Genomic DNA, 25,481 nt, shown 5'->3' on the forward strand with positions numbered 1-25,481 from the left:
TAGTGGGGGGGGGGGGGGGGGGGGGAGTGTAGACCTGGATGAGTTTAGGTAAGGAGAAGACGTTTTGGCTGGCTGACTTCAGCGGTATGAGCCCGAAAAAGAAACCAATTCCAGTTTGATTTACTCGCAATTTGGGGAAATTTAATTTGCTGAAGTAACAACATCATGATTTGAAAAAAGTAAAAAGCCAAGCCTTGTCATGTCTGTCCTCAAGAGGAAGAGGAAAAGAACTTTTAAAATGTTTGTTTGTTGAATGGAGGTCGAATCGATATATTCTGATGTGTTTTAGGTAGTAATGAAAATAGTATAATCAATCTCGCTGAGGTCTTTCAAAGAGGATCCAAGTTGTTTACCGTGCTCTGAAGAATTAAGAAACCTGTATTTCTCAGGCCTCCTCATCCTCTGCTTTCTGTATCATGTAAGGCAGGAGTGGTACTCCAGGAGGAGAAGAAAAATATACCAAAACCTAGGGGGGCGACGAAGAACAGACTTTTTTTTTTCTCTTCTCCTCTCGCAGCAGTAATAAATATGGCCTGTGTACTCATTAGTAGCAGCCTGCATACAGTTTTGAGGAGCTCGTGCTTGATAAATAATGCAGCAGAGGAGTGTGTGTTTGATCCCTGAAACAGAGGAAAGCCGGGGACCGCTTTACTTCAAAGCACAACGGTGCAGGTAAGCAGAGACTTCCTGGCAGAGTCACAAAGAACACAGAGTCCTTGAAAACTGAGTCATTAGATTAAAACACTGGTGCACTGTTACGTCGTCATTAGTCACTAATTCAAAAATGCTAAATATTTCTCTCCTCAAAATGTAGTTTCCTCCTCTTTCTTTCACCTCCTTACATCTGGATGCTCACTCTCTAACTCTCAGAGAAATCCAGACCGTCATTATTCCACTCATCATGGAAACAAAAAAAAACTGCCACTGCTAAACGTCAACACTCACACTGCGAGGAAAACCTCTGGAGAAGCGTCTGAGGGGATTTTTTTTTCTCATTCCGTACTGAAATGCAGAAAATGGAAGTCTTTAAATCTTTTTTCCCCTGACAGGAACCTATATGTCACTGTTCATAATTTCACTGTAATGAGCTCTTTATGAGGCAATTCTCTCCTTGTCTCAAGGAACCAGCGTCTAACTTAGCAGTCAGCCTGCCAAGAAGGAAGTTAACCCTTTGTGTTCTGCAGAGGAAATGGTTAGCCGGTGCACACTTTTGGTATTTTTGTTAATGTCAGGTCATTTCTTGGAATATCTTTAAATGACCTCGATGTAGCACAACCTGAGCTAAAAAAGCTCATTCAATATTTGAACTGTAGTAACTGATAAACGTTAGGAAATGGCCTTTTTTAGGCATCTTTAAAGGCATCATGTACCTGAAATCTGTCACACTGGGCAGTCGGGGTTGTGTAAGATGAAGACGAAATTTAATTTTGTGAAGTTTCTTTCACAGTAATTGATCTTTATTTTTCTCAGGTTGAGATGATATTATTTGGTTTAATAATTGCTGCAATAGTGAGAGTAGCTGTCGGATATGATATACTTTGACTTTAAGGCTGCTCATGGTTACGGTTGATGGAGTGATATTGCTTTAAGACCGGTGAAGAGGGGGCGCACCCCATGTATGGAGGCTATGGTCCTCCAAGCGGGCGGCTCAGGTTCGAACCTGTGGCTCCTTTCCTGCATGCTCTCTCTCTCTCCCTGATTTCCAACTATATCCACTGTCCTATATGGCTTTGGTGGCGATGTGGAGCTGGATGCCGTCAGCAAAGCAATGAAACTGGAGTCCATGGCGGCGGATGATGTGACCAAAGGGGAGCATATACATGATGAAGAGGAGGGGACCTAGTACTGAACCTTGGGGAACACCTTGGGAGAGAGAGCAGCAGACGGAAGTGTTAGCATCCAGATGCACGCAGCATGGAAGGGGCGGTCACACCTCATGCACACATCGAGGTGTGGTGCATGATGGGATGTGGTGCTGCTTCTGCCATGTCTGACGAGGCTTACTGCGTCTAACAGGTAGGTGGCGCCGTGACAATTGAGCAAGTTGGCTGGATGGTTGAGTGGTTCCACCTAAAATAATGGACTTCTTGTTGAGTTCAGAGTTTGGTTGTGTGGGACTTTTTTGGAGTTCTGGACCGGATACATATTCCTTCTTAATTTTGTTCATGTAGGTGAAACACACTGCACAGCGTACTGGATCAAACATATACGCCATGGAGTATTTGCCAAAACCTATTTGTGTAATCCATAAAGGATCTTAGTTTACATTCTTCTGCTGGTGCAGAGGCCTCAATAAAGGCTGCAGCCGTTAGACTTCAGAATAACAAAGGATAACAAAATACAATATTGACTTTCACTTATCCGGGAGCAGATTTCTTGGACCTGCTTATTCAGCCGAACCAAAAAAGTGTTTGTGTGTAAAAAATGCAGCCTGGTCGACAAGAAAACACGATGCCATTAAATTCACAGCAGTGCATATTCTACATGTTCCTCTGACTGTATTAAATCAGAAGCAGCTTTGCGAGGCTGATACATGATAGGATGTGTTGAAAAGTATACCGGAGAGGTTAGCGCAGATTTAGGGAGAGAAAACTTCTGTGACATTATTATGAAAAAGTTAAAGTCAGGGTTGGTCATTTTTGAAAAAAACTAGCATGATTTTGAAAGTAGCATTCCCTCAGTGCTCCGTCTGCACCCCCACCCTCCCCTCTGTGCTCCCTCTAAAGCCACGCCCTCTCACTTACATGCACGAGCGACATTGCTCCAGAAGCGGACCTCAGGGTGCGCAGGGAGACAGGGAGGCGTGTGATTGGTTCATCAGATTGGTGCCTCGTGGCAGACATTGGTCGAAGTTTTTACAGAAATTTTCTTTGTTCCTTTTTCAGAGAACAGGAGTTATTAATTTCTGCCAGGACCTAAAGACAATGTCAACCAAAATCTTAAAAAAGTGGATCTGGAGGAAATTACCAACCCTGATTCAAGACCTTTCTTTGTCATAATGATTGACTTTGGGAATGGATGTAAATTTCCGTTCCTCTGGAGTAGAAAAAAACAACAATGACATTTGAGGTGATTGACAGAAGCATTGCATGAGCTCTTCCATCTGTCCTGTAGATCCTGTAAACATTTACCTCTTGCACCTTTAATGCTATAGGCAAACCTAAACATGCATAATTCAGGGCTCCATCTCTGACCTCAGCAGAACCCTCACTGATATACGGCGAGGCGGGCTGAATAAAACACCTACATGGCGGTCACCTGTGCCGTGCAGTTTCTGCAGTTGTCTCTTTTGAAACAACACAAAGGCGTATTCAGTGCAGGCGGAGCGGGCAGATGTGACAGATGGATGTGATTTAGGACAATATTCATCTCTTTTCTTGAAGTTGTTCCCTCCTGCTGCAAAGTGTCTCTGGAGTCCCCGGAGGGCAGCGAGCGTCAATACGACTAGTCAGCGATGGCGAGGATTGTGTTCTTGGCAGGGAGCAGCTATTTATAATCACTCAACACAGGGAAAGTGTCCAATACTGTTAGGAGCTCCTTATCTCTCACAGCTCTGTCAATATTTCTCTGTGTGGGCGTGCTGCAGCGATTGCTATCAAACGCACCAAACCGCCGCTGCAAACACACAAACCAACATGCATACACACCACCCTCACTTCAAAACTCCAGTCTTTTTTTTTTTTTTGAAACAAACAATTTCTCTGGTTTCTGCAGAATACAAAACATACACATCCTCTTCACCGCTCGAGTGTGTGTGTGTGTGTGTGTGTGTGTGTGTGTGTGCTGTACCAATAAATTATTCCATAAATTATTCAAGCATCTAAACTTTTCCTCAATAAATTCAACTCTGCGTGAGTTTGGAGGGAGGAACTCTCATTTGACTGAAGGAGCTGGCCGACTCGTTTCTCTCTCTGTGGCTGCAGGAAAATCGATTCTTTCCTTCTCATGTATGAAGATAAATAACAATCAGAACTTGTTCTTTTTTTTTTGACAAAAAAGCACACATTTATGTTAAAGTTACAAGATGTAGAATTATTACAGTTTACCTAGTTTGATATATTGTCATGGTTTACTCTTGTTTAGCTGGTTTATTCCTTGTTCTGTTGTTCAGTTATCTTTCCTAGTGTTAATGTTTCTTTGTTTGGTCTTTAGTGTTTTATTTTGTCATTTCTTATCCTTGTGGTTATTTATCCTAGCGTTGCTTGTTTCCTTTGTGTATTTTTGTCTTAATGTTTCATAGTTTAGTGTTTCCTGTTGTATTTGATCATTTCTTCTCCCGGTGTTCTCGTGTTTACTTTGAGTTCTCTGTGTCTTCAGTGTTTCAGGATTTATTTTGTATTGTCCTCAGTGTCTTCTTGTCTTGTGTTTTCTCCCTGCCTTTGTGTGTTTCCCTCCAGCCTTGATTGCCCTGATTATCCTCACCTGTGTCTTGTTGGTCTCTCCTGTGTTTGATTACCCCCGTGTCTATTTCGTCTCAGGTTTCCTTCCCTTCTGTGTCAGTTTCATTGTCATATGTCGGTGTTGAATGTCAGATGGAAAGTTTCCTTGTGGCTTCCTGTTTTGGACTTTTGATCTTTTGTTTAATTAAATCATTTTTTGACTTTACTGCAATTGGGTCCATTTCCTTGTTTCCACCTGTGACATATATATTTCTTGTTGAGTACTTACATTACCTCAAATATTTAAAACAGTTATCAAAGTCAGAGAAATCCTTCATCTATAGTTGTGATGAGATGTGTCTTCTTGTGGCAACCGCCATGACGGATGCAACATGTTTCTCGTTGCCGTGGAAACACTGGATGTTAAGTCAAAGTCCACTGCGTGAGGAAGCATGAGCTGCTCCTGAAAGCTGCCCTTCTGTTGCTGTATGAGCTGCTGTGATAAAAACGTCATGTAAATTATACTCGGATACATTAGCTCGTCTGTAAACAGATTCTCTTCCTCAGGGCGGTTTCAGAATCAGAATCAGAAATACTTTATTAATCCGAGGGGGAAACACCCGGTCGTCATGACTACGGTCAACTTGGAGGAGTTGGTGGGAGAGTAGCAGAGAGGAATCACTCCCGTGAATCCCCGCAAGCCTCAAAGTCATCTTTTGTTTTTTTGTTTTGACAGAGAGAGCCCCCTGGTGGTGGAATTTAAATACAGTGCCTTTAATAAGAAAAAAGAAGGTACTTCAAACCCATTTATATCTTCCTGCATTTCCCATCCTTCACCCCAGTTCTGAACTTCCTAGTCCCCCTGGCGACGTGCTCCTTTGCTCTTCTGGCTGCATTGTTTGCCGAGGCACCAGCTGCTTCTCTTCACCTGTCAGTGAGGAGTGTAATGTGCTTGGAGGACCACCTTTTGGCTCCAGGTTTTGCACAGACATCCTGACCAACCAGCATGAGTCTTCATTGTAGTGTCAAGGACATGATCCCTCACTGGCTTTCCACTTATGAATATTTGGCACGCAGTCCTGGGCTAAAGCCGGGCCCCTGCAGTGTTAGGTGAAAGCTTTTAGCCCACACTCTTGACACTTCATTATTTATATACTGTATCTACGGACCCCGGCACAAACAGCTCCTTGTTTTTCCTGTTAGGTCTTATATCAGGAGAAGCCACTTGCAGCTTATCTCCGCCCGTCCTTTTGGCTGAATAGTTAACTCCTATAAATTAGGCTTATAATTGTTCAGACAAGAACAATCAGCCGCACCATTTACTCTTTGGGCCGAGCTGTACCTCCCTGCTAAACCAGCTGTGACTTGGTCTTCAGAGACGATTATATGAACTGTTCTTTGGGCTCTAATGAAGAAACACACACACACACACAGTTTGGGCCTGAATGTGTCCAGTGGGGGCCACCTGAGCTCTCACTGTTACAAGGATATTTAGTTGGAGCTGCCAAGGACACACACAGTAACCGCTAAATGGGCTCATATAGCACTTTTTTTCTAGTCTTCTGGGTCCCTCACCGCTGCTTTTACACTACATGTCACATTCACTCATTGGCAGAGGCTGCTTCATGAAGTGCCCATCAGTGTTAACTAATCCACTCGTGTATTCACACACTTCTGGCTCTGCCACTCAGGAGCAATTCGGGGTTCAGTCCCTTGCCAAAGGACACTTCGACTTCTGGCTGCAGCAGCTGGGGATCCAAAACCCAGACTGTCCGCTTCAGAGACTAGTGTTGTAATCAAGACCACACCAATCAAGACCAAGTCATACCCGAGACCAGAATGATCCAAGCCCAAGACAAGACCAAGACATTTAAAGGCTTTATATGCGATTTTTTGATCCAGCAGATGTCGCCCTTGAGCACCAGCATGAAACCAAAACAACTTGTGGTGCATTGTTGTGTTAGCATGCTAATGCTAGCGATCTTTATTATGCCAAACCAAACTACAAATGATTTGAAGTGACTTGTTTTAGAAAGATTTGTTTTCCATCTAATCACAGTAATGATGTGAGAAAGAAGCCCATAAGTGGTGGTCTTGACCGGTCTTGATTTAAAACATGGATTACGCCCCGTCTGAGACCGAGACAAAACCGAGACAAAATGCTTGCTAAGCTCGCACAGGTCAAAAGACGTTATGAGAAGCCAAAGAGCCATGTAGTCTGACAAGGTCCAATATTTCCTCTAGTCCAGTTTCTTGCTCGCTCACGCACTTCTCACCAAGATGACCTCAGCCCACTGCCAAAGTTACATAGTGCTGAAAACAGGCGAGTGGGGCGCTCTGTGGACATGAGAGAGATGCAGTTCTCTCTGTTCTATTACATCGACAGTGAAACTACAAAGTTATCATAGAAAAGTTACTTATTTGTTGCTACTTGAATTTCCTTAACGTCGTTGTAAGGGGGGAATCTGACCCCAAATGGTCCTGATTGTCTTGGTGTCTGTCCTGTTTAAGTGCAAAACCCTTAATAGAATGAACTGATCTGAAATACAAATACAACTAATCAAAAGTTCTATTAAGGCTACAACGAGCAGACATACAATCAAAAGCAGCCTTGAAATTATAAACTCACAGACAGGGATGTCACACAGTGCACCAATGCATTTATATCCCTCTTGCTTGAACAGGAACTCTTGATGATGCAGCATTTGCACCGCCTATTTTGCAAGATAAAAGGCCTCAGATCCTCCATGGTTACCATAAAGCGTGCCGCCATGAAGCCGCCAGTGTCTGAACATACAAAGAGCTTGTAATGAGTGTAAGCAGGGTATTTATAAACCCCTTTGTGCCGAAGCCATGCACTGTAAACTCTGAATATTACATCTGAGAAATGTGGCTGGAAAAATGAACACACCATGAAGCGGTATAGCTCAGAGTGCGAGGAAGGTCTTTGATATTCTCTATTTCAAACAGCTTAAACATGTGAAACAACAACAACAACAGCTGTTAGACGAAGACAATGCTGGAGTTTATATTCATGGTACATATGTTAATGTTGTTGTTAAGTGTTGTGTCTGCGGTTACAACCCCCCTGGAAACAAGCTGCTTCTGCTGTGATCCGAGATCTTTGCACAGAAATTATGCACAACCATTTTTAATAAAGTCCTGCGTCTTCGATTTTCTGCTCTCCCTGAAATGTCCTCATTTACGACCTGACATTTCTCGATCCACTGAGGGCCAAAAACTGTTGGTTCTACAGACACATAATCAAACATCTCAACACCAGGCAGTGAACGACACACACATATAAACACACACACACACACACAATCCTGGCACATTTCTTTGACAACACAAACAAAATATTCACATTTTAATAATATATGCCCCTCACAGATGGTGTGCAAAGACGAGCTATGTTCCAAACACCAAAGACATCTCGCTCAAATTTCCTTACAAATGATTCCATGTGTGCAGAGCTTGCTGCAGCCAACAGGCGAGCACATCATGACTGCTGGCGCTGCCCCCAGCAAAGTCAGAACTGGCCCAGCTGCCATGCCGAGTAACACAATCAGGTGCACCTAAAGTCATATATCGCACCACCAGGCCTGTGAGGAGATCCAGATATTTAGCCGCCATCACTTCGTAATGTGCATTTATTTATGCAACAGAGAAGCAGAATTCTTCAGGCCAGCGGTGGCCGCCTCGTTTGCAGCATTCAGCGTTGCTAATCGTGTTAAACAGAGAAGAAGACATGAATGAGAGGCTGGATAAACAAGCCTGGAAGCGTCAGGGCTGGAGGCTGTGCGGGCTCAGCTCCATCCACAATGCTAAACCTCTGCATCCTCATAAGAATGTATGAGGGCTGCTGGTGTGTGTGTGTGTGTGTGGGGGGGGGGGGGGGGGGCTGCACAGCTCAACTCTCCATAGACACAAAAAGATGGAAACAACAACATAAATATAAATACAAGAACAATAAATAACCCAAGAGAAAGCTACGGTTTTTTCACCTTTTAGAATAATCTTTGGAGTTATCGGCCCAGGAGGATTTATTTAAGGCTGTTTGGACCCAATTATAAGAAAAGACTAAATTTTGTGAACAACAACAACCAAATTAGCCTTTTTTTTGTCCAGATTCAGCCACTAATTGTTGAGCTACAAAAAAACTATTTTATTATTTACAGGAAGAGAAATATTTACCGCTGAAGGATCTTTGAAATATCAGAAACTCAGATTCTCTTTGACAGAAATATTCTGATGTAGCTTGAAGGCGAGCATACCGTTAACCATTTTAATACAGCAGCCATTTTTCTTTAAGAGTTGAAGGTTCACATGCTTTTAATAATAATGTAACGCTCATAATGTTGTTTTTAAAGGAAGAATGTGCGACTTTTTGATCCAGTAGATTCTTGAGCATCTCTAGTTCTTGACTAAAACAGCTTTTATACACAAGGGGAGGAGCCGGCCGTCCTGTTCATGTAAGCTACACTTTAGCATCAACTTCATTCTTTAAGACTGGAGGTTGTTGCTCGGTTACGGCCGAGCTTTGAACCTGGAATCATCAGATTTAGGAGTAATGTGCTAACCATGACGCTACAGGCTCCAAACTTAAGTTAAGTCAGAAGATCACTACAGATGCTTAATGGAGGATCACTGAAAGGTTCAAGGTTTTCTACAAAGCTTAAGGTAACAAAATCAAATTATTTTGGGATGGACTTTCCAAAATTCAAAGATTCTTAATTTACAATATTTAAAAAACAGTTTTAGGTTTCAGAATTGTCTTTGAGACAAAAGACTGAAGTCTCGTTTGATCTTAAACAGAACGCATTTTGGTCTATAGGAGAGAACAACAAGACATAAATAAAGATCTTATCCTGAATTTTACTTTGCTTTGCTTTGCGTTATATGACAAAATTTGTGATATGTAAAGAGTCCCAGCTAAATTAGCAAAGAGTTAAGAGTCAAAATTAAGAGTTAAGAGTCAAAATATGACCTCTGGCCCTCTTTTTCTAATTCCCATCACCCGTCTGTAGTTGCTGATCAGTCGAGCTGCAGTGAAATGTCAACAAATATCAGACACGATGAATAGAGAACTCTGAAACCTGTGCAGCAGCCGGCGTTCCTGACAAACGGCGGGCACACACGTGCATGGAGGTGAAGACTCACCCTGTAGTAGTCACTGCTGTAGATATCCCTGGACATGCCGAAGTCTCCAATCTTGACGAGCAGACCGTTGCCCACCAGGCAGTTGCGGGTTGCCAGATCTCTGTGGACAAAGTGCTGTGAGGCCAGGTAGACCATGCCCGAGGCTATCTGGCTGGCGATGTGCAGCATCTGGGAAAGGCCCAGCTCGCCGTTGGACTGCAGAGGCTGGCCGTCGACCAGGATCATGGCATCAGGGCCGTGGGCTCTGGATGACAAAAAAACATCAACAGAAATGAACACCATGATTTATTGACAGTAATAGAGACCAAATCAAATGAAGTGTTTTTGAAGGCCAACCAAGAAGTAGCATCTCCATGGGGTCTAATGAGAATCCTCCTCTGGGATGTTTTCATTGGATTTTGGATCATTAATAAATAATCTCTGTGGTAAACTCACGTTTCTGAAGCGTAGGCGTTTTGTTCAGCAGGATAATCTTCACAGATGAACGCCATTTTTATGATGTTTGAAGCGTTAATGCGGCCGACAGAAGTAAAAAGCTAACGTTATGCTAAAGCTAACTACACCACGGTGGGATGGTTGTGACATCACTAGCGTTATGCTTCAGACGATCTCTGATAAACTAATCCACGTAGCTTAATAAATAGTTTACTAACATAATATTCACCTGAACCTAAAGATTAAACCTACAGGAGACATCTCCGACTAGTGAGAGAGTTCCCGCCCTCTGTGTCCGGCGTGATGACCTTTAATGACCCCGACAACCGCTGTAGTCACATTTAGCCGCTTGTTAGCAACCGCCTTTTTAAAGACGAGTAAAAACTTCAAACTTCACAAGTGGAGGTATTACCTAACGTAGTTTATGTGCTCTAACAAAACACCAACATCTCTTCAGCTTGTGTTAACCACAGACCTTATTTCAGGAGTCTAACCACAAACACATTCAAAATCCCCGTTGACTTTTAGACGTTAGACCCCATGGCGCTCAAATGCTAACTTACTTCCTGTTTTATAGGACTCATTCCTGTGGCGCTCTATACAACCGTGAAAGAGTGAAAAAGTCATCGAACTGACTTGTTTAAATCAGTCATGGAGGAGCGTTCATCTTTCTACTTGCTGAAGACGAGAGCGGCGACACACCAAGTACGGCGCCGCTCTTATGAATTAAAGCTCATTCAGAAGAGGACTTTAGTCTTAATTCATCTCTTTATAGTTATTTGTAGATGGTAACTTCACTGCCTCTTCATTAACTGACGCAGAGCTCCTCACAGCACTTTGAAACTCTTCTCCTGGAAGTGCTGCTACCTCGGTGCTGCCCATCGAGAGTAATGAGCGGAATAAAGAGAAAATGTTACGTTTACGGAAGATTTACGTTTAGCTGGAAGAAGATTTATTTTGCAAACAAATGAACTGTAATTTTAAATCTTCTGCAGCTGCTATTAGAGTTCATGGCTTTTGGTTGCATGATGTCAACTTTCTGCACTTGATTTCCATCTTCACTCGGACATTGCCTCAGCTTTAACTAATTAGAGCGGGGGGGGGATTTCATTTATCCACTTTAATTCAACATCATTGGATTCCACACTGATGGTAGTCAAACCTTCATAGTGGTTTCACTGGGCTTTAAAGGAACGAGCATGAAGCAGATCAATTATAAACCTGCTTCAATTTCAGGTTTGATTGAGAAGACGTGGCGTCTATTTTAAAGATCCAATCAGTGAGCTGTGTAGAGAGTGAGATGATAAAGGTATCTTACTCTCTGATCATTAAGGAAACATGCTATGTTGAAGTGCTGGCTTCTCTAACAACAATGCAGCAGCCAGTATGTCCTCCTTCTAACTTTAGATTCTGCTCCTGAATGCTCTGGATTTGTTTGGACCAGAGAAGGTAGAAGCTTTTAAGGCGACCCCCCCACACGGCCGTTTTGGACGCCCCTCTGTTTGTCAGATATGAGAGCAGTTATCAGGTCAACAGGTGTTGCAGTGATGGAAGCGGGTCAAGAGAAGTGGTTATGACTGAAGCGACCACCAATTTATGACGTTTAAGTCAACTTGGTGAAATGTAAGAATTCATTGCGTGCACTTTTTTTTGTGCAACAATTTAAATCCAACCTCAAACTTTAAACTACGATTATCACAATAACAACAAGTTCTCTGTGTTTTCTTTCCAGTTGCTCGATCTGATTGTACTCAATAGAAGTGCGAGTTATGATTCGTCTGTTCTGCACAGCGCTGCTCTGATTTTCATCTTTTGTCTCTCCACCTTTGTTCGACTTCACAGACGCCTCGTAGTGACTGAATAAGTGCACATAAACCCGGCGTTTATCTGAAGGTTGAACTGGACTCGCTCATCAGATACTGTGTTCATTCTTATGATTCCCCGCACATCTCATTTGTTAAATGTGACCAACAGGACCGATAGACCAACGCTCAGCCTTGTCTTGCACCTTGCATGAAAGAATTTCATCATTCGCGACATTGCCTTTCATTTCAGGAACGATTTCCCAACAGAAAGTCTTCACGCACTCTTGACTCCACACACACACACACACACACACACACACACACACACACACACACACACACACACACACACACACACACACACACACACACACACACACACACACACAATCATAACATGCCATCTTTTCAACTCTTTCTCAAACTTCACACACAAGAAAGACCTCTCACACACACACACACACACACACACACACACACACACACTTCTATCACAGACTCCTCCTGCGCACGTTGACATCCACCACAGTGACTCTTCCCATTACCAAAGCGCTCTCTGTACCGGCGTCTTGTCGCTTTTGTTGAGGCTTATCAGGGGTCACTTCCCTCGGTACGCTCTGACATTACGGAACAAAAGCACGGTAGCTCTCATGTTTGCTAACCTAGAAACTGTGAAGTTAGAGGAATCACACAAAGGAACATTTCATCTCTTATTAAAGTGTTTGTCTTTACACACTGTCATTACATTAGCTGACACTTTAATTTTAGAAGTCCAACCAGTGACCTCAATGAAAATGCTCCTCCCTCCTGGTACACACACACACTTTAGCTTGCTGCTGTCTGTTCACATGAAGAATCTCTAATTGGCTCTTCCAGCACCAGCCCGGTAAATTAAGGTTCAATCGACTTAACCTCCGTCGAAAAGAACTGACCTGAGGAATTTGTTGAGGTCTCCATGCTTCATGTATTCAAAGACCATGATGAGAGGGTCTCCGTCTACGCACACTCCGTAGAATTTAACGATGTGGTCGTGCTGCAGATTGGTCAGCAGCTCGGCCTCCCTCTGGAAATCCTTCCTGGCAGAGAGATTGGGATCTTTCAGTGTCTGAAAAGGGGAAAAAGATACAGAAAGGGTTACAAATGGAATAAAAAAGGCTAACATTCACTTCTTGAAAAGGCTCGACTTAGTCAGAGAATCCAAACCCCTCTCCTCATTTTCTCTTGAGAAGTGAATCATCTGAAGCCCTGAGTATCTCACAGTCCATGTCAGCCAATCATCTGATTGTTGATTCTAGTGAAAACCATGGAAACACACTTTCTCTGTTAGCAAGAGGTGATAAATAAGTGGACGCTACAGGACGCGCATGTTGGAGAAAGTCAGGCACCTGAACGAATAGGATGCAGTAATCGTTGATTGTTGGTGGGGACGTCCTGCTGCTATGAACCCCCCCCCCCCCCACACCGCTGTTTGACCCTTTCCGTCTTCCTGCATCTTTCTCTATCCCAATTTTCAAGCTCAGCGCAGTGTCTGCAGGTGGCTGTTCATCATTTTTTGCCAAGATTTCTCTCTTAAAAGACGTTTTTTTCTTGCCACTGTAACTTTGCTAAATGTTGTAATCATAAAACTGGGATACGAGTATTCATCATGTACATCATCATCATCATCATCATCTTTATTGCCAGACTCAGGAGTCCATTGAAAAACATATACAAAACAAGCAAAAAATAAAAACACAGGGTCAAAACACATACAGACAACCAAAAAAACACCAATATTATAAAAGACAACTGTACCACTGTCACCACAAGGATGACTGGTATCGCACAGAACTATGACTGGGATTTGTCAACAGCATAATGATGGAATTCTGAGAATCCTTCAATCGGAGATAAATTTGTACATTAAGTTTCTCATAAGAGCCTGAAAAGTGTTTACTCCTGCATTACAAAATAACTCACTCGCACTAGTCCATCGAGGTTTTTTAAAGTCTTTCTATGTGATTTTTCACACTTAAATGTAGAAATCAAGTATCTCCTCTGAAAATAACTCTGTGAGTCATGACTGTCTACAATGGGTGTAACACCCGAGTCCCACTGTCTGTGATGTTTTCAGAGTTTTCAGAGTCCTATCTTCACTTTGTTTACATCGCCGGGACGGCCGGCTGACTCCTCCCCTCGTGTATAAAAGTTGTTTAATTGAGGGACTAGAGAAAAGAAGAATAACATACTGTACTCACTGCTTAACTGTGTTTCTAGATCACGCTCATTTCAGGTAAATTTACATGCAGTGTGAAGATACCAGCATAATAAAGATCGCTAGCATTAGCATGCTAACACAACAATGCACCGTGAGTTGTTTTGGTTTCATGCTGGTGCTCAAGGGCGACATCTGCTGGATCAAAAGATCACATATAAAGCCTTTAAACAGTATTCTCAGGGAGTCATTATATGCAACTTTGAACATTCTTTATTCAAACAGTTATTGTATTCAATATTTTACACATTTACATTTACATATCTCAGTTGGTGAAACATGGTAATAATTTTACAAGAATTATTTACAGTTCGGCAAACATATAAAAAAATAAAATAAAACACAAATAAAACTCATGGCAACATATTCATCTGCACAAAGAGGAGACTCTTGACAAGTAGAGAGAAAAAAATGCTTCTTCAAAGCAGGCATCAGATATATCTTTCCAGACACACACAAGCAATTGTTAACCTTTCACAAACATCTCTATGAATATGTCTACTGACAAGTCCAAAATAAACCAAACGAAATATACATAATGTTTTCTTTTAAATAAATTGAGATTAAGTAAACTGGTCTCTTACTCTATCGGTAAATTAAGGTAAGCAATGACAGGAGCCAATAGAACCACAAACAAATCCATTTTCAGATGGAGTTTCGCTGTTATTTTCTCCACTGTTCGTTATCTTATGCCCCACTTCACACACATCCTCCCACTCTTTATCCTTAATGACCACATTCATCTCCAGCTCCCACCTTTCTTTCACATCAACAGAATTTCCTGAGCATTGTGCCTGTAAATATCTGTACATATGTGAAACTATTTTCGTCTTATTCTTTTCTTCCATGTTCCTCATCAGGAAGTCCTCTATTGGTGTGGGCAGTTGTTTAAGGGAGCTCCATTCTTTGTGTGACATTAAATAGTTCCTTAGTTGTAAATATCTATAAAAATCCTTGGGGGACAAACTAAATTTATCCTGTAATTGCTTAAATGACTTTAGGGTTTCACCTTCAAATAACTGGTTCATGGTCACAAGGCCTTTTTCTGCCCAAGTGTTGAACCTTGTATCTAATTTATTTGGCAAAAAGTCTATATTTTTTGCGATTTTGACCGCTCTAGATATTGTTAACGGCGCGCCTATCATTTTCCTAACTTGAAACCAGACCTATTGAGTACAATTCATCCATTCATTTTTTATCTTAAGTTTCTTCCATTTCATTTGTTCTAAGAAAGGTATTGTCTCAAGAGGTACCCGTGGGCATGCATGTTTTTCTAGTTCAAGCCATTTTGTCTCCTCGTCTTGTATCACGCATTCGACCATCCCACGAAGTTGTGCCTCCCAGTAGTATAATTTCAAATTCGGTAAATTAATACCTCCTTGATTTTTAGGGTAATGTAACAACTTCTGTCGAATCCTCGGTCTCTTCCTTTGCCAGATAAATGTAGAAATCATTTTATCTAATGTTTTAAAGGTAGAGCCTGAAATCCATTTAGGCAAAGACTGGAAGAGGTACAACAGTCGAGGAAGTACATTCATTCTGACTGTTTCAGTTCTTCCGATAAGTGAGAGCAGGAGAATCTCCCACCTAGCCAAGTCTAACCTTATCTGAGCAATCAGTCTACCATAATTAGCTATTAGGTATCTGGAGTAATCATTATGCCTAAGTATCTAAAGCCTTGTGCTGACCAGTTAAATGTAACGTTTTTGTCCAGTTGAGAAGGCCACTTGCCAACAAGCATCATAGCTTCTGATTTAGTTTCATTAATTTTGTAACCGGATACTTCCCCGAATTCATGTAAGCTATCTAAAAGGGCTGGGATACAGCACAGGGGGTTATCAATATATAAAATAACATCGTCAGCATACAGCGAAATTTTGTGTGTCCCTCCGCCATCTGATATTCCTATTATCTTAGGGTTCTCCCTTATCATTTCAGCTAAAGGCTCTATACTGATAGCAAATAACAGAGGAGAAAGGGGACAGCCCTGTCTAGTTCCTCTATTCAGATTAAAGCTCCCTGATGTAAGTCCATTCACCCTAACTCTTGAAGTGGGCCCAGTATACAGCACTCTGATCCAATTAATAAAATCTATATGAAATCCCAATCTTTTAAGTGTTTGTTCCAGAAAAAGCCAATCTACGCGATCGAACGCTTTCTCCGCATCCAGGCTGAGAAGCATCGAAGTTCCAACAGACTGTCTAGCTACAGAGATTATATTCAAGGTTCTCCTGATGTTATTCAATCCATGTCGTCCAGGTATAAATCCTGTTTGATCAGCTTTTATAATTCTGTTAGTGCATCTTTGAATCCTTTTAGCCATTATTGTACTAAGGATTTTTACATCAGTGCACAGTAGACTTATCGGCCTATATGAGGCACATTTTGTTGGGTCTTTCCCTTCTTTGTGGATGACAGAAATGATGGCTTCTGACCATGTTTTTGGTGGATCTTTCTCCTTAAGAGCATAATTGAATACCTTTTGCAGAAGGGGTGTGACCTCCTCTCTAAACCGTTTATAAAATTCCCCAGGGAATCCATCTGCCCCCGGCGACTTGCCATTTTTTAAATTTTTTATCACTTCTCCTATTTCCTCCTCTGTGATCGGGTCTCTCATTGTTTTTGATTCACTCTCCGACAATTTGGACAGTTGGATTTTATCCAAGAAAGTATTAATATTCCCCTCTTTATTATTTACCTCTACAGAATCATACAGCGCCTTGTAAAAATCTGAAAAAGCTTCTGCTATATCTTTAGGGCGAGATGATATTTGTTTTGAGGAAGGATTTACTATTTTTGAAACTGTCCGGTTTGCCTGGACTTTGCGTAACTGAAATGCCAAAAGCCTGCTGGCTCTGTTACCTGACTCATAATATCTCTGATTCAAGAATCGTAATGCACCTTCTGCCTTATAAGTCAACAAGTCATTTAACTTTTTTCTATATTGATTAAGTAACTTCAGGGTGCTTTCCTTATTTGTCTTTTTGTGATCCTGCTCCAGTTCTTGTAAGAGTTTTTCAAGCCTGGCTTGTTCTTTATCTCGCTCTTTTTTCAGTTTGGATGAGAGAGCTATTATTTTCCCCCTAAGTACGACCTTTGCGGCATCCTATAAAGTAGACACTTCTCCGTTATCGTTATGTTCCATATATTCTAACCATTCTCCTTTAATTTCCTGTATTACGTCAGGGTCATTCAAAAGCGAGACATTTAATCTCCAGTGTTTAAGTCGTTTTCTGAGTCTAAATTTATTGACATCATCACTGGACTATGATCTGATATCGTTATAGGTTCTATAAGACAGTCTGTAACTTTATAAGCATCTTGTTTTGATACACAGAAAAAATCGATTCTAGAGTAGCTCCCATGAACCCTAGAGAAAAAAGTAAAGTCTCTGTCTTAAGCGCCAAATATCTACAAGCCCAAGCTCCTCTTTCATACCACAGAGTGTTTTAGATTTTTGAGTCTTAGGTCCCTGGACAAATGGCCTTTTATCTATTCTCTGATTCAACACACAGTTGAAGTCCCCACCCACTATAACCAGCCCCTCTGCTTTTGAAGCTAAAAGTGCTGAAATTTCTTTAAAGAAGCCTGTGTCTTCTTCGTTTGGTGTGTATAAGTTTAGAATGGTCAACCTAGTATCTCCAATTGTACCCACAATCATGACATGCCGTCCCTTCTTATCTTCATATACCTTCTCTGGAATGAGGCCGAGCGATCGATGACATAAAATTGCCACTCCTCTTTTCTTTGCATCGCCGCACGATGCACTAAAAACCTGCCCTACCCACTCCCTTCTAAGTTTTTTGTGTTCCATATCACTCAAGTGGGTCTCCTGAAGTAATGCTATAGAACAATTTAATCTTTTCAACTGGTTCATGATTTTCTTCCTCTTTATGGGATGGTTTATTCCTTTAATATTGTAACTAACAAGATTGATTTTGTTCATTTGTTGTTACCTCAACAAAAAATAAAATGTTGTGAAAAAAGAAGTGAATTTAACCTTATTATGTTGCCACGTGTAATACGCCAGCTGTTCTCAATCTTCACAAGTATGTTTGCCGAAAAACTCTGAACAATAAGAACAAAACAGTGATGGAACCTTATTGAACCAAATAAACAATAATGAACTTCCAGTAGTCCAGTGGATCGCCCCCAAAATAAAATGAAAAATAAGATTTTTACAAAACAGTTCTCCCTTCCACCCTCGGTCTATACTGGGTAGAGAGCTATGGCTCTCCAGGTGAAATGCACAAAGTGCGAGTATGACGGTCCACCAGGCTGACCCAGGATTGAAGACACGTTGCCTTGATTGCAAAACTCTGTCCAGAGTATGCAGCATTCATATTCATTCCACTCCGACCAGACCCCCCCATCCCTCCAATAAAGAAAATATTCAGCTAGAACAGAAATATTATAGCCTTTACTAAACTAACTCAGTTATGCATTTTTCCTTTTCCTAAGTCAACAAATGAAAGTTTCAATGTCACCGTCCAAAAGTGTCCGTTGTTCCCCCTTTAATCATACTCACTTCCAGGCTCTCATGGAGCTCTCTTGTCTCCATGGATGAAAGCTCTGACCTCCGTCACGCTCAGCAACTGATTCGTTCTCCGCTCGTTCTGAGATGTCCATGCGTCTCGAGTCAGCTCTCTCTCCACAATATCTCGATCCTCCATTAATACCTGAATCCCAAGATCTTTCAGTGTTGTCTGTGCCTCCCACAATGAGGGAAACACTCTTACACCAGTATCAAGGAAAAGTTTTAGTTGTGCCGGGTATGGAGACTGGGCTCTGATGTTTTTTTCTTTCAGCTTTTTGATTACCTCTCACACTTTCTTTCTTTTCCTCTGCAAGTCAGGGGAGTAGTCTTGGTTGAAGAAAACCCTCCGGTCTTAATATTGAATGTCTCGTTGCTTCCATGCTTGCTGCAGTACCATCTGTTTCACACTAAGTCCAGAAACCTCACAATTATAGACCTCGGTGGTGCTGTTGCATCCTTCGGCTTCGGGGCGAGCGCCCTGTGTGCTCGCTCCAGCCTAATCTCTACATCTCCTTGCAACTCGAGCACAGTTTTCAGAAAGTCAGACACAAATGATGTCATATCTTTCTTTTCGGCCCCTTCTGGTATACCATAAAGCCTGATATTGTTGCGACGGAGTCTGTTTTCCATATCATCACTTTTAACAGTCAAAGTAGCCTCTCGTCTTAACAAGTAGCCCATAGCCTTCTCCTGTCGCATGCCTCTATCCTCTGTGTCGCTCACCCTGTTCTCTGCTTCGGCTAGCCTTTTCTCCAGACCCTCCATTTGTTGTTTTATGTCGCCCATAGACGATTCCAGTCTGTTTAGGGAAAGTTTCGTATCCCGAAAAGAGTCATTATTCTCTTGTCGAAGTTTCCTCAACTCCGTTAGCATCTCCGAATCGCCGCTAGCATCGCCATTCATTTTCAGTGGCGTAGCTTCTGCTAACGTTAGCTGCTTCAAACCCACTTTCATATCGTCGTTCTTTGCTGATTTTGTGTTTTTCTTGATCGCTCTCTGACTCGAACTCATCTTTTTAGAGGGTGTATCATGTAGTCGGGTGATCATTTGTCTATTTTCATTAATTTCAAGGCTGTTTTAGTCATAGGTCTGGCGGAGCAGAGAAATCAGAGAAATCTGCTTAACTCATGACGTAGGCGGAAGTCCCATTATATGCAACTTTAAGCTTTTTTAAGCTTGCCTTTTTAAACCTGGCCCACAAACATACACAGACATGAGTAACCAGCTTTCTCTGTTTGCATTGCCATGTCTGGAAGATGATCCACACCGGGATAAGACTCATAACTGCGGTTCTAAAGTCTATGTCAAAAAGTACTGATGGGAAGTTGGCCCTTAGAAAGCGTCGTCTGCCATCAGTGTGACCAGAAAAGCCTCGTAGCAGTGCAACATATTTCACTATGAATTATTCCCACTCAGTACTCCTGTACACTGCTCTGAATGCCGTAATCACTGCTTCTACACTTCAGAGTATAGAGGTGCTTTTTGCTGGAACAACTGAACACAAAACCAATTGATGAGCTAGGTGAAAAGGATCAGGCAGGAGGCGCCTCGCACAGCTTTGAAGAGGAACACACATGAAATATAAAATCTGGATGGGATGTCATCTGAAGCCGACAGAATCAGAAGAAAAAGAAATCCAATAACGGCGATATTGTGCCATGTTTCAGCTTCCATTAGAGGCGAGAGACTCTTGACTGTTCAGCAACAAGAAGAAAATACAGAAAGCTGATTCTCTTGATGTCTTTGGCCGCGAGTTCTGCTGTCCCCAGCCCGCCGCTGACATAAAGGTGGAAAGACCTTGAAGATGGAAATGCATTTACTCATATCTGCTGTTCCCGCAGGAGAGCGGTGGAGGTGGTTGAGATGTACAGCGGAGTAGGTAAAACGGCCATAAAATTCTATTACCAAATCAAACTGCACTCTTACGGAAATGTTTCTTGTCTGGGCGTCCCTCCAAAACAATACCTCCAAGTGCTCGGGCACAATAAATTGGGAGAAAACGCAGCTATGAATTTTTCCTTTGTTGACCTTTAAGTGAATTCAGAGAGTCTCTTTTCTGCTTTATGGCACACGGGAATATGTTCGGATGGAAGCTCACATCAAAAAACAAAGATGACATTGCAGAATGGTCTTATTGTGGAAGCGATTAACCTTCGTTTTTGATAATCCTGTTACGCGAAGAGAAGTGACAGCCAGACACTCCATCGTCTTCATCTCAATTCTTCTCAGAACTTCACCCATTGTCAAGGTCAGGCTGATTTTTGTGTCTGTTTTTCCAGGTTTGCTGAGCCTGCAGCCTCATATTCTGCATCACCGTGATTCACATTCTAAAACGTCCTCGTATTCACACTGGGAGCTGCCAAGCACGACTTCAGATTGAGCACTGAGAGCCACCACACGGGGGCAATGCTTCCAAATCCTTTAAGCTCTTTAAAACAAAGCATCAGGTTCGCTGGGGTTTCAACTTTTCCTGGTCCCATGGCTGATACTTGGACAGGTTCTGAATGTACAAAGACAGGTGGAGGTTGGGACGCTGGGCGGCAGGTGGGAATCCCCACAGCTCCCAATCAAAACACTTTAAATTATTTTTATCTGCATTGTGTCTCGTCTGAAAGAGCTTAAAGCTCCCTTGATTGACAGTATTCCCCCCTCCATGTTTTTATTTAGTATATGTCCGTTTTCCTCATGGAAATCCTGAACACAGTAGGGATTCAACAGGAAGCAAGTTAATGGATCTTAAAGCAAAACACTGTCGTTTAGAGCACCACCAATATCCATGTGCCCTGCCCAGATGGAAATCTGTTTCTGGAACGTTAGCGCAGCTGTACAGCATCTTCTTGAGGGAAATTAACTTCTACCTTTTGGGCATTTTAGAAACCTGATTTTAAGCCTCCCAACCTCTGTTTGTAACTGTTTTACATAAGTGTGTTTATTTATTGCAGTTTTGTACTTGCTTAATTATCTTAGTACATTTCAGACTTTTGTATACTGTTTTTAGGTGTCTTGTTTATCTGTCTCCTGTTTTTATTTTTGATTTAATATCTGTTTTCTAATTATTTCTGTAATGACTCGATGTCATTGTAAATGAGGGTTGCCCCTCAATGATCTTTCGAGTATAAATAAAGGTTGAATAAATGAATGAATGTACACACATCGCAGGATAACTTCAAATCCAGACGGTAATAATGAGAAAAATGTGCAAACAACACAAGTCTGTGTATTGTGTTAGCTATTGCAGTTAGCTTAGCCTAGCTAAACAAGTCAGACTACTCCTGTGTTCGGATCCCCTTGAATCACTTCTGTCTGCCATTTTGTGTTTCTCACTCAGTACTCCATAATGAGCAGTGAAATAAGTTTTCTGACACGTACTTAGTGACAGGGACATGAACAGTGTTGAAGCCGTGTTGGTCCCAGCCGGGTTGTTAACAAGGGGCTATCGCTATGACTAATAGAACCAGATACACTGTGATGATGGCTGTAATGATGAGTCAGCTATTGCAATAAAAAGAAATTGCCAATCAGGGAAGTTTGTCAAGTCACACTGCAGTGGAGCTCAAACAGTTTTAATGTCTTGGAGATGTGAGGCTGCGTCCAGCTGAACGCTACCTGCTCTTAGCTTCAGTTTGAATATAAATCAAAGTCAACTGAAAGACGCATTAGTCAAGTAAACAGTTTGGGGATTTTTCAGCTATAACAAGTATTTTTTTTTTCTGAAACTGGTGCTAGATGATTGAGTGTTAGTAAGAAGTTGGGTGTAACTTCAGGTTTTAAAAAGTGATTCTATACTTCTCAGTTGATTTATCACCTCTGAAAACATTTTTCCCAAGAAGTGGTTGATGGTCCAAACCCCAAGTTTCCGGGCCCAGCCTCGTAGGAGCCCATGGAGATTGGCGAAAACATGGTACAACCAAAAGTCAATTAATTTTATCTTAAACATATTCAAATATAGGCTTTACTTAATAAAGCAAAAACACTTTTAATGTATTGCTGCTCCAGTAAAATGAAGCTTGTTTCAAAATGTAACACGCCTCTTCTTAAAGTTGTATGACTATTGGACTATTGTTGGCGGGCCCATTTAACTTCAGTTCGGCCCGTCATCCCGGACTGTGTACCGCCATGCCAGGACCTGCATAATTGTCAGGATGCCAGAAAAGAATGCGGAGGCCAATGTTTGCCACGAGGCTGGTTCATGTTATTATTGGCATCCATATATGATCACTTCTCGTTCCGTTAAAGGCAGATATACCAAAGTCAAGATCTCTGAGGGAAGGGGAGGCTGTGTCCATGTGCTTGTTAAGCAGTGACAATGCTGTTGGCTATATTCCCCTGGCCGCCCCAGCATGGTATCAGTAATGATGTGAACACCAGGCCGGGTCAGGCCTCAGAGTATCAGTCCTTTGTTTGGCTGACAGAAGGTTTTAAAGCAGCTTAAAGGCAGGTTAGGTCAGCGCTGGAGTTCGGTATCGCCCGTCAGAGGGGGCTCAGTAGATTTATGAGGGCACAGCTTGATATCTACTGCAGCTTTAGAGCTCAGCCACATGATTCAGGGTACTCACAATTAACTGAGCAGCACTAATTTAAATCTGATTGTTGGTAAATGTACAAACTTGAAGAAAAAATACCAATATCAAACTTTTGTAAATGCTTATCCCAAAACATTCCTGAGTGGCCCTTTAAAGTGTGTCACCAGCCCCGTTTGTGTTCGCTCGTTTTCATACGGCTTTGTATGTCGACAAAAATGGACACAATGTGTGAAAAACGCAGCATATTCATTGACTCATTACTTTTCGAAGGATGCTGTAACTCTCCGGGAGCTCTTTGGAAAACGCTGACTTCCTGTTAAAGTCTTTATCTGCGATTTTTCACACTTAAATGTAGAAATCAAGTCTCTCCTCTGAAAATAACTCTGTGAGTCATGACTGTCTACAATGGGTGTAACACCCGAGTCCCACTGTCTGTGATGTTTTCAGAGTTTTCAGAGTCCTATCTTCACTTTGTTTACATCGCCGGGACGGCCGGCTGACTCCTCCCCTCGTGTATAAAAGTTGTTTAATTGAGGGACTAGAGAAAAGAAGAATAACATACTGTACTCACTGCTTAACTGTGTTTCTAGATCACGCTCATTTCAGGTAAATTTACATGCAGTGTGAAGATACCAGCGTAATAAAGATCGCTAGCATTAGCATGCTAACACAACAATGCAGCGTGCGTTGTTTTGGTTTCATGCTGGTGCTCAAGGGCGACATCTGCTGGATCATAAAATCACATATAAAGCCTTTAAGTATGACAACTCGCCTGTGGTAACGCAGCAGGTTCTAATAGCATGATAAGCTAGGCTAGCTAAGCAACAGCTGTAACCCTGAGATTGATTGACACATGTACAGACCAATCAGTGCTGTAGGCATGGTGTATTGTTTTGGTTGGTTAAACTGGGACATATTAGTGGTTTATAGATGTATGTAGATACTAGGGACACAGAACTGAAAAATGGGACATCCCAGTCAAATCTGGATGTACAGTACGGTCACCCTTTTTATGGAAAGATTAAATGTAGGACGGGATTCATCCTTTTTTGAGTCAAACTCACCAATATAAATACATAACACACACAAACACAACAGACTAATGAAGACGTACCTTGACAGCCACCAGCATCTTGTCCTTTGTGGGACAGAGGTTGTAACACTCTGCCAGGAAGACTTTCCCAAACGCTCCTTCACCCAACTCCCTCTTCAGGATGATGTCTCTCCGCTTTATGTGCTGGACAACTACATCACCCACAGGCAGAGAAAGAAAACAGAGAGAGAGAGAGAAGAAGAGTCGTTATTTAACACCTTCTCTCAGATAGAAGTAAGCATACGTTCACTTTAATAGGAGAGGAAACCAGGCGGTGTTTGCAGAAAAAAATAGATGCAGGTGTAGATTTTTTAGCCCTAAATAAAAAAAACATTGTCATTATCTCTTGAAAATGGATCGAACACAAAGGAGGAAGAGATAAGAGAGGGAATACAAAGGAGGGAACCCCTGATGGTGCAGGAATAAAGGCAAAGAGAGAGAGAGACAGTGGAAACTGCATGTGCTTTTCGGTACGGCTTCTTTGTGCAGAAAGAGAGTACCAAATATGTCAAGCTCAATTACAAAGACAAGAGTGAACACTAACTGATGCAGACGACATCTGAAATTCTTGGTTTGATTTAATGTTGAAACCCTTTTGAATATCTAAAAATCTTAGCAAAGCAGAAGCAAACTCTTGCACTTCAGCCGCTGCACAAATGGAGGATCGGTGCTCTCAGAGAAGGACCGCATACGTTCAGAGTATAAGTCAATGGACTCCTTCTCACAGGCGGAATCCAAAGAAAGTACTGGAGCACACGAATCACTTCAGGCAAATTTATTGAAGTGCGAAAGGCTAACGTTTCGACCAAGCAGCAACCTCCGCTGTTGAAAAATGAAGCCGATGTGGAAGTTTAAAATCCTGCAGTTCCTGGAGTGTCCACTAGAGGCTGGCTGCAGAAGCACAGGAAGTCACATACACACCCATTCTAAAAAGCCTGTTTTTACAGCAGAGATGAACATGTTTACAGCCTGGTTCAAAAAACCAAATAGGTGTGATTAGCTCATGTCTGGATGGACACACACTGTACGGGGGGTGAATGTTTTGATGACTCATCAGTTTTGATTTGATGAAGGATAAGAGTTATTCACAATAAGGTGAACAACACAATGTGAGATTACTAATGAGAACTGAAATTTCACAAAGGTGGATAAAATAAAACACTTACTGAGGTGAGAAAGCGGTCTCATTATGCTCTCTATGCTTCTTATTCTATTTTGTCTTAATAGCTCCCTTCAACAGGAATGTTCAAGAGCTACAAGATGTTTGATCTATTTTAGAAAATGAGCCCTTT

The 25,481-nt window shown here is 41.9% G+C and overlaps 1 protein-coding gene across 3 annotated transcripts in view; it reads right to left on the reverse strand.

Moving 5' to 3' along the window:
- ntrk3b (neurotrophic tyrosine kinase, receptor, type 3b) overlaps positions 1-25,481 on the reverse strand; it is a 251,045-nt gene that overhangs the window by 19,850 nt on the left and 205,714 nt on the right. For all 3 annotated transcript variants that reach the window (XM_065952443.1, XM_065952442.1, XM_065952444.1), the window contains 3 exons: positions 24,211-24,341; positions 12,715-12,887; positions 9,543-9,786 (listed from right to left, as the gene is read on the reverse strand). In XM_065952443.1, coding sequence (XP_065808515.1) covers positions 9,543-9,786; positions 12,715-12,887; positions 24,211-24,341 — 548 coding nt within the window. The remainder of the gene's footprint in view (positions 1-9,542; positions 9,787-12,714; positions 12,888-24,210; positions 24,342-25,481) is intronic.

This window comes from Labrus bergylta, chromosome 3 (genome assembly GCF_963930695.1).
Source record: "Labrus bergylta chromosome 3, fLabBer1.1, whole genome shotgun sequence".
Taxonomy (NCBI): domain Eukaryota; kingdom Metazoa; phylum Chordata; class Actinopteri; order Labriformes; family Labridae; genus Labrus; species Labrus bergylta.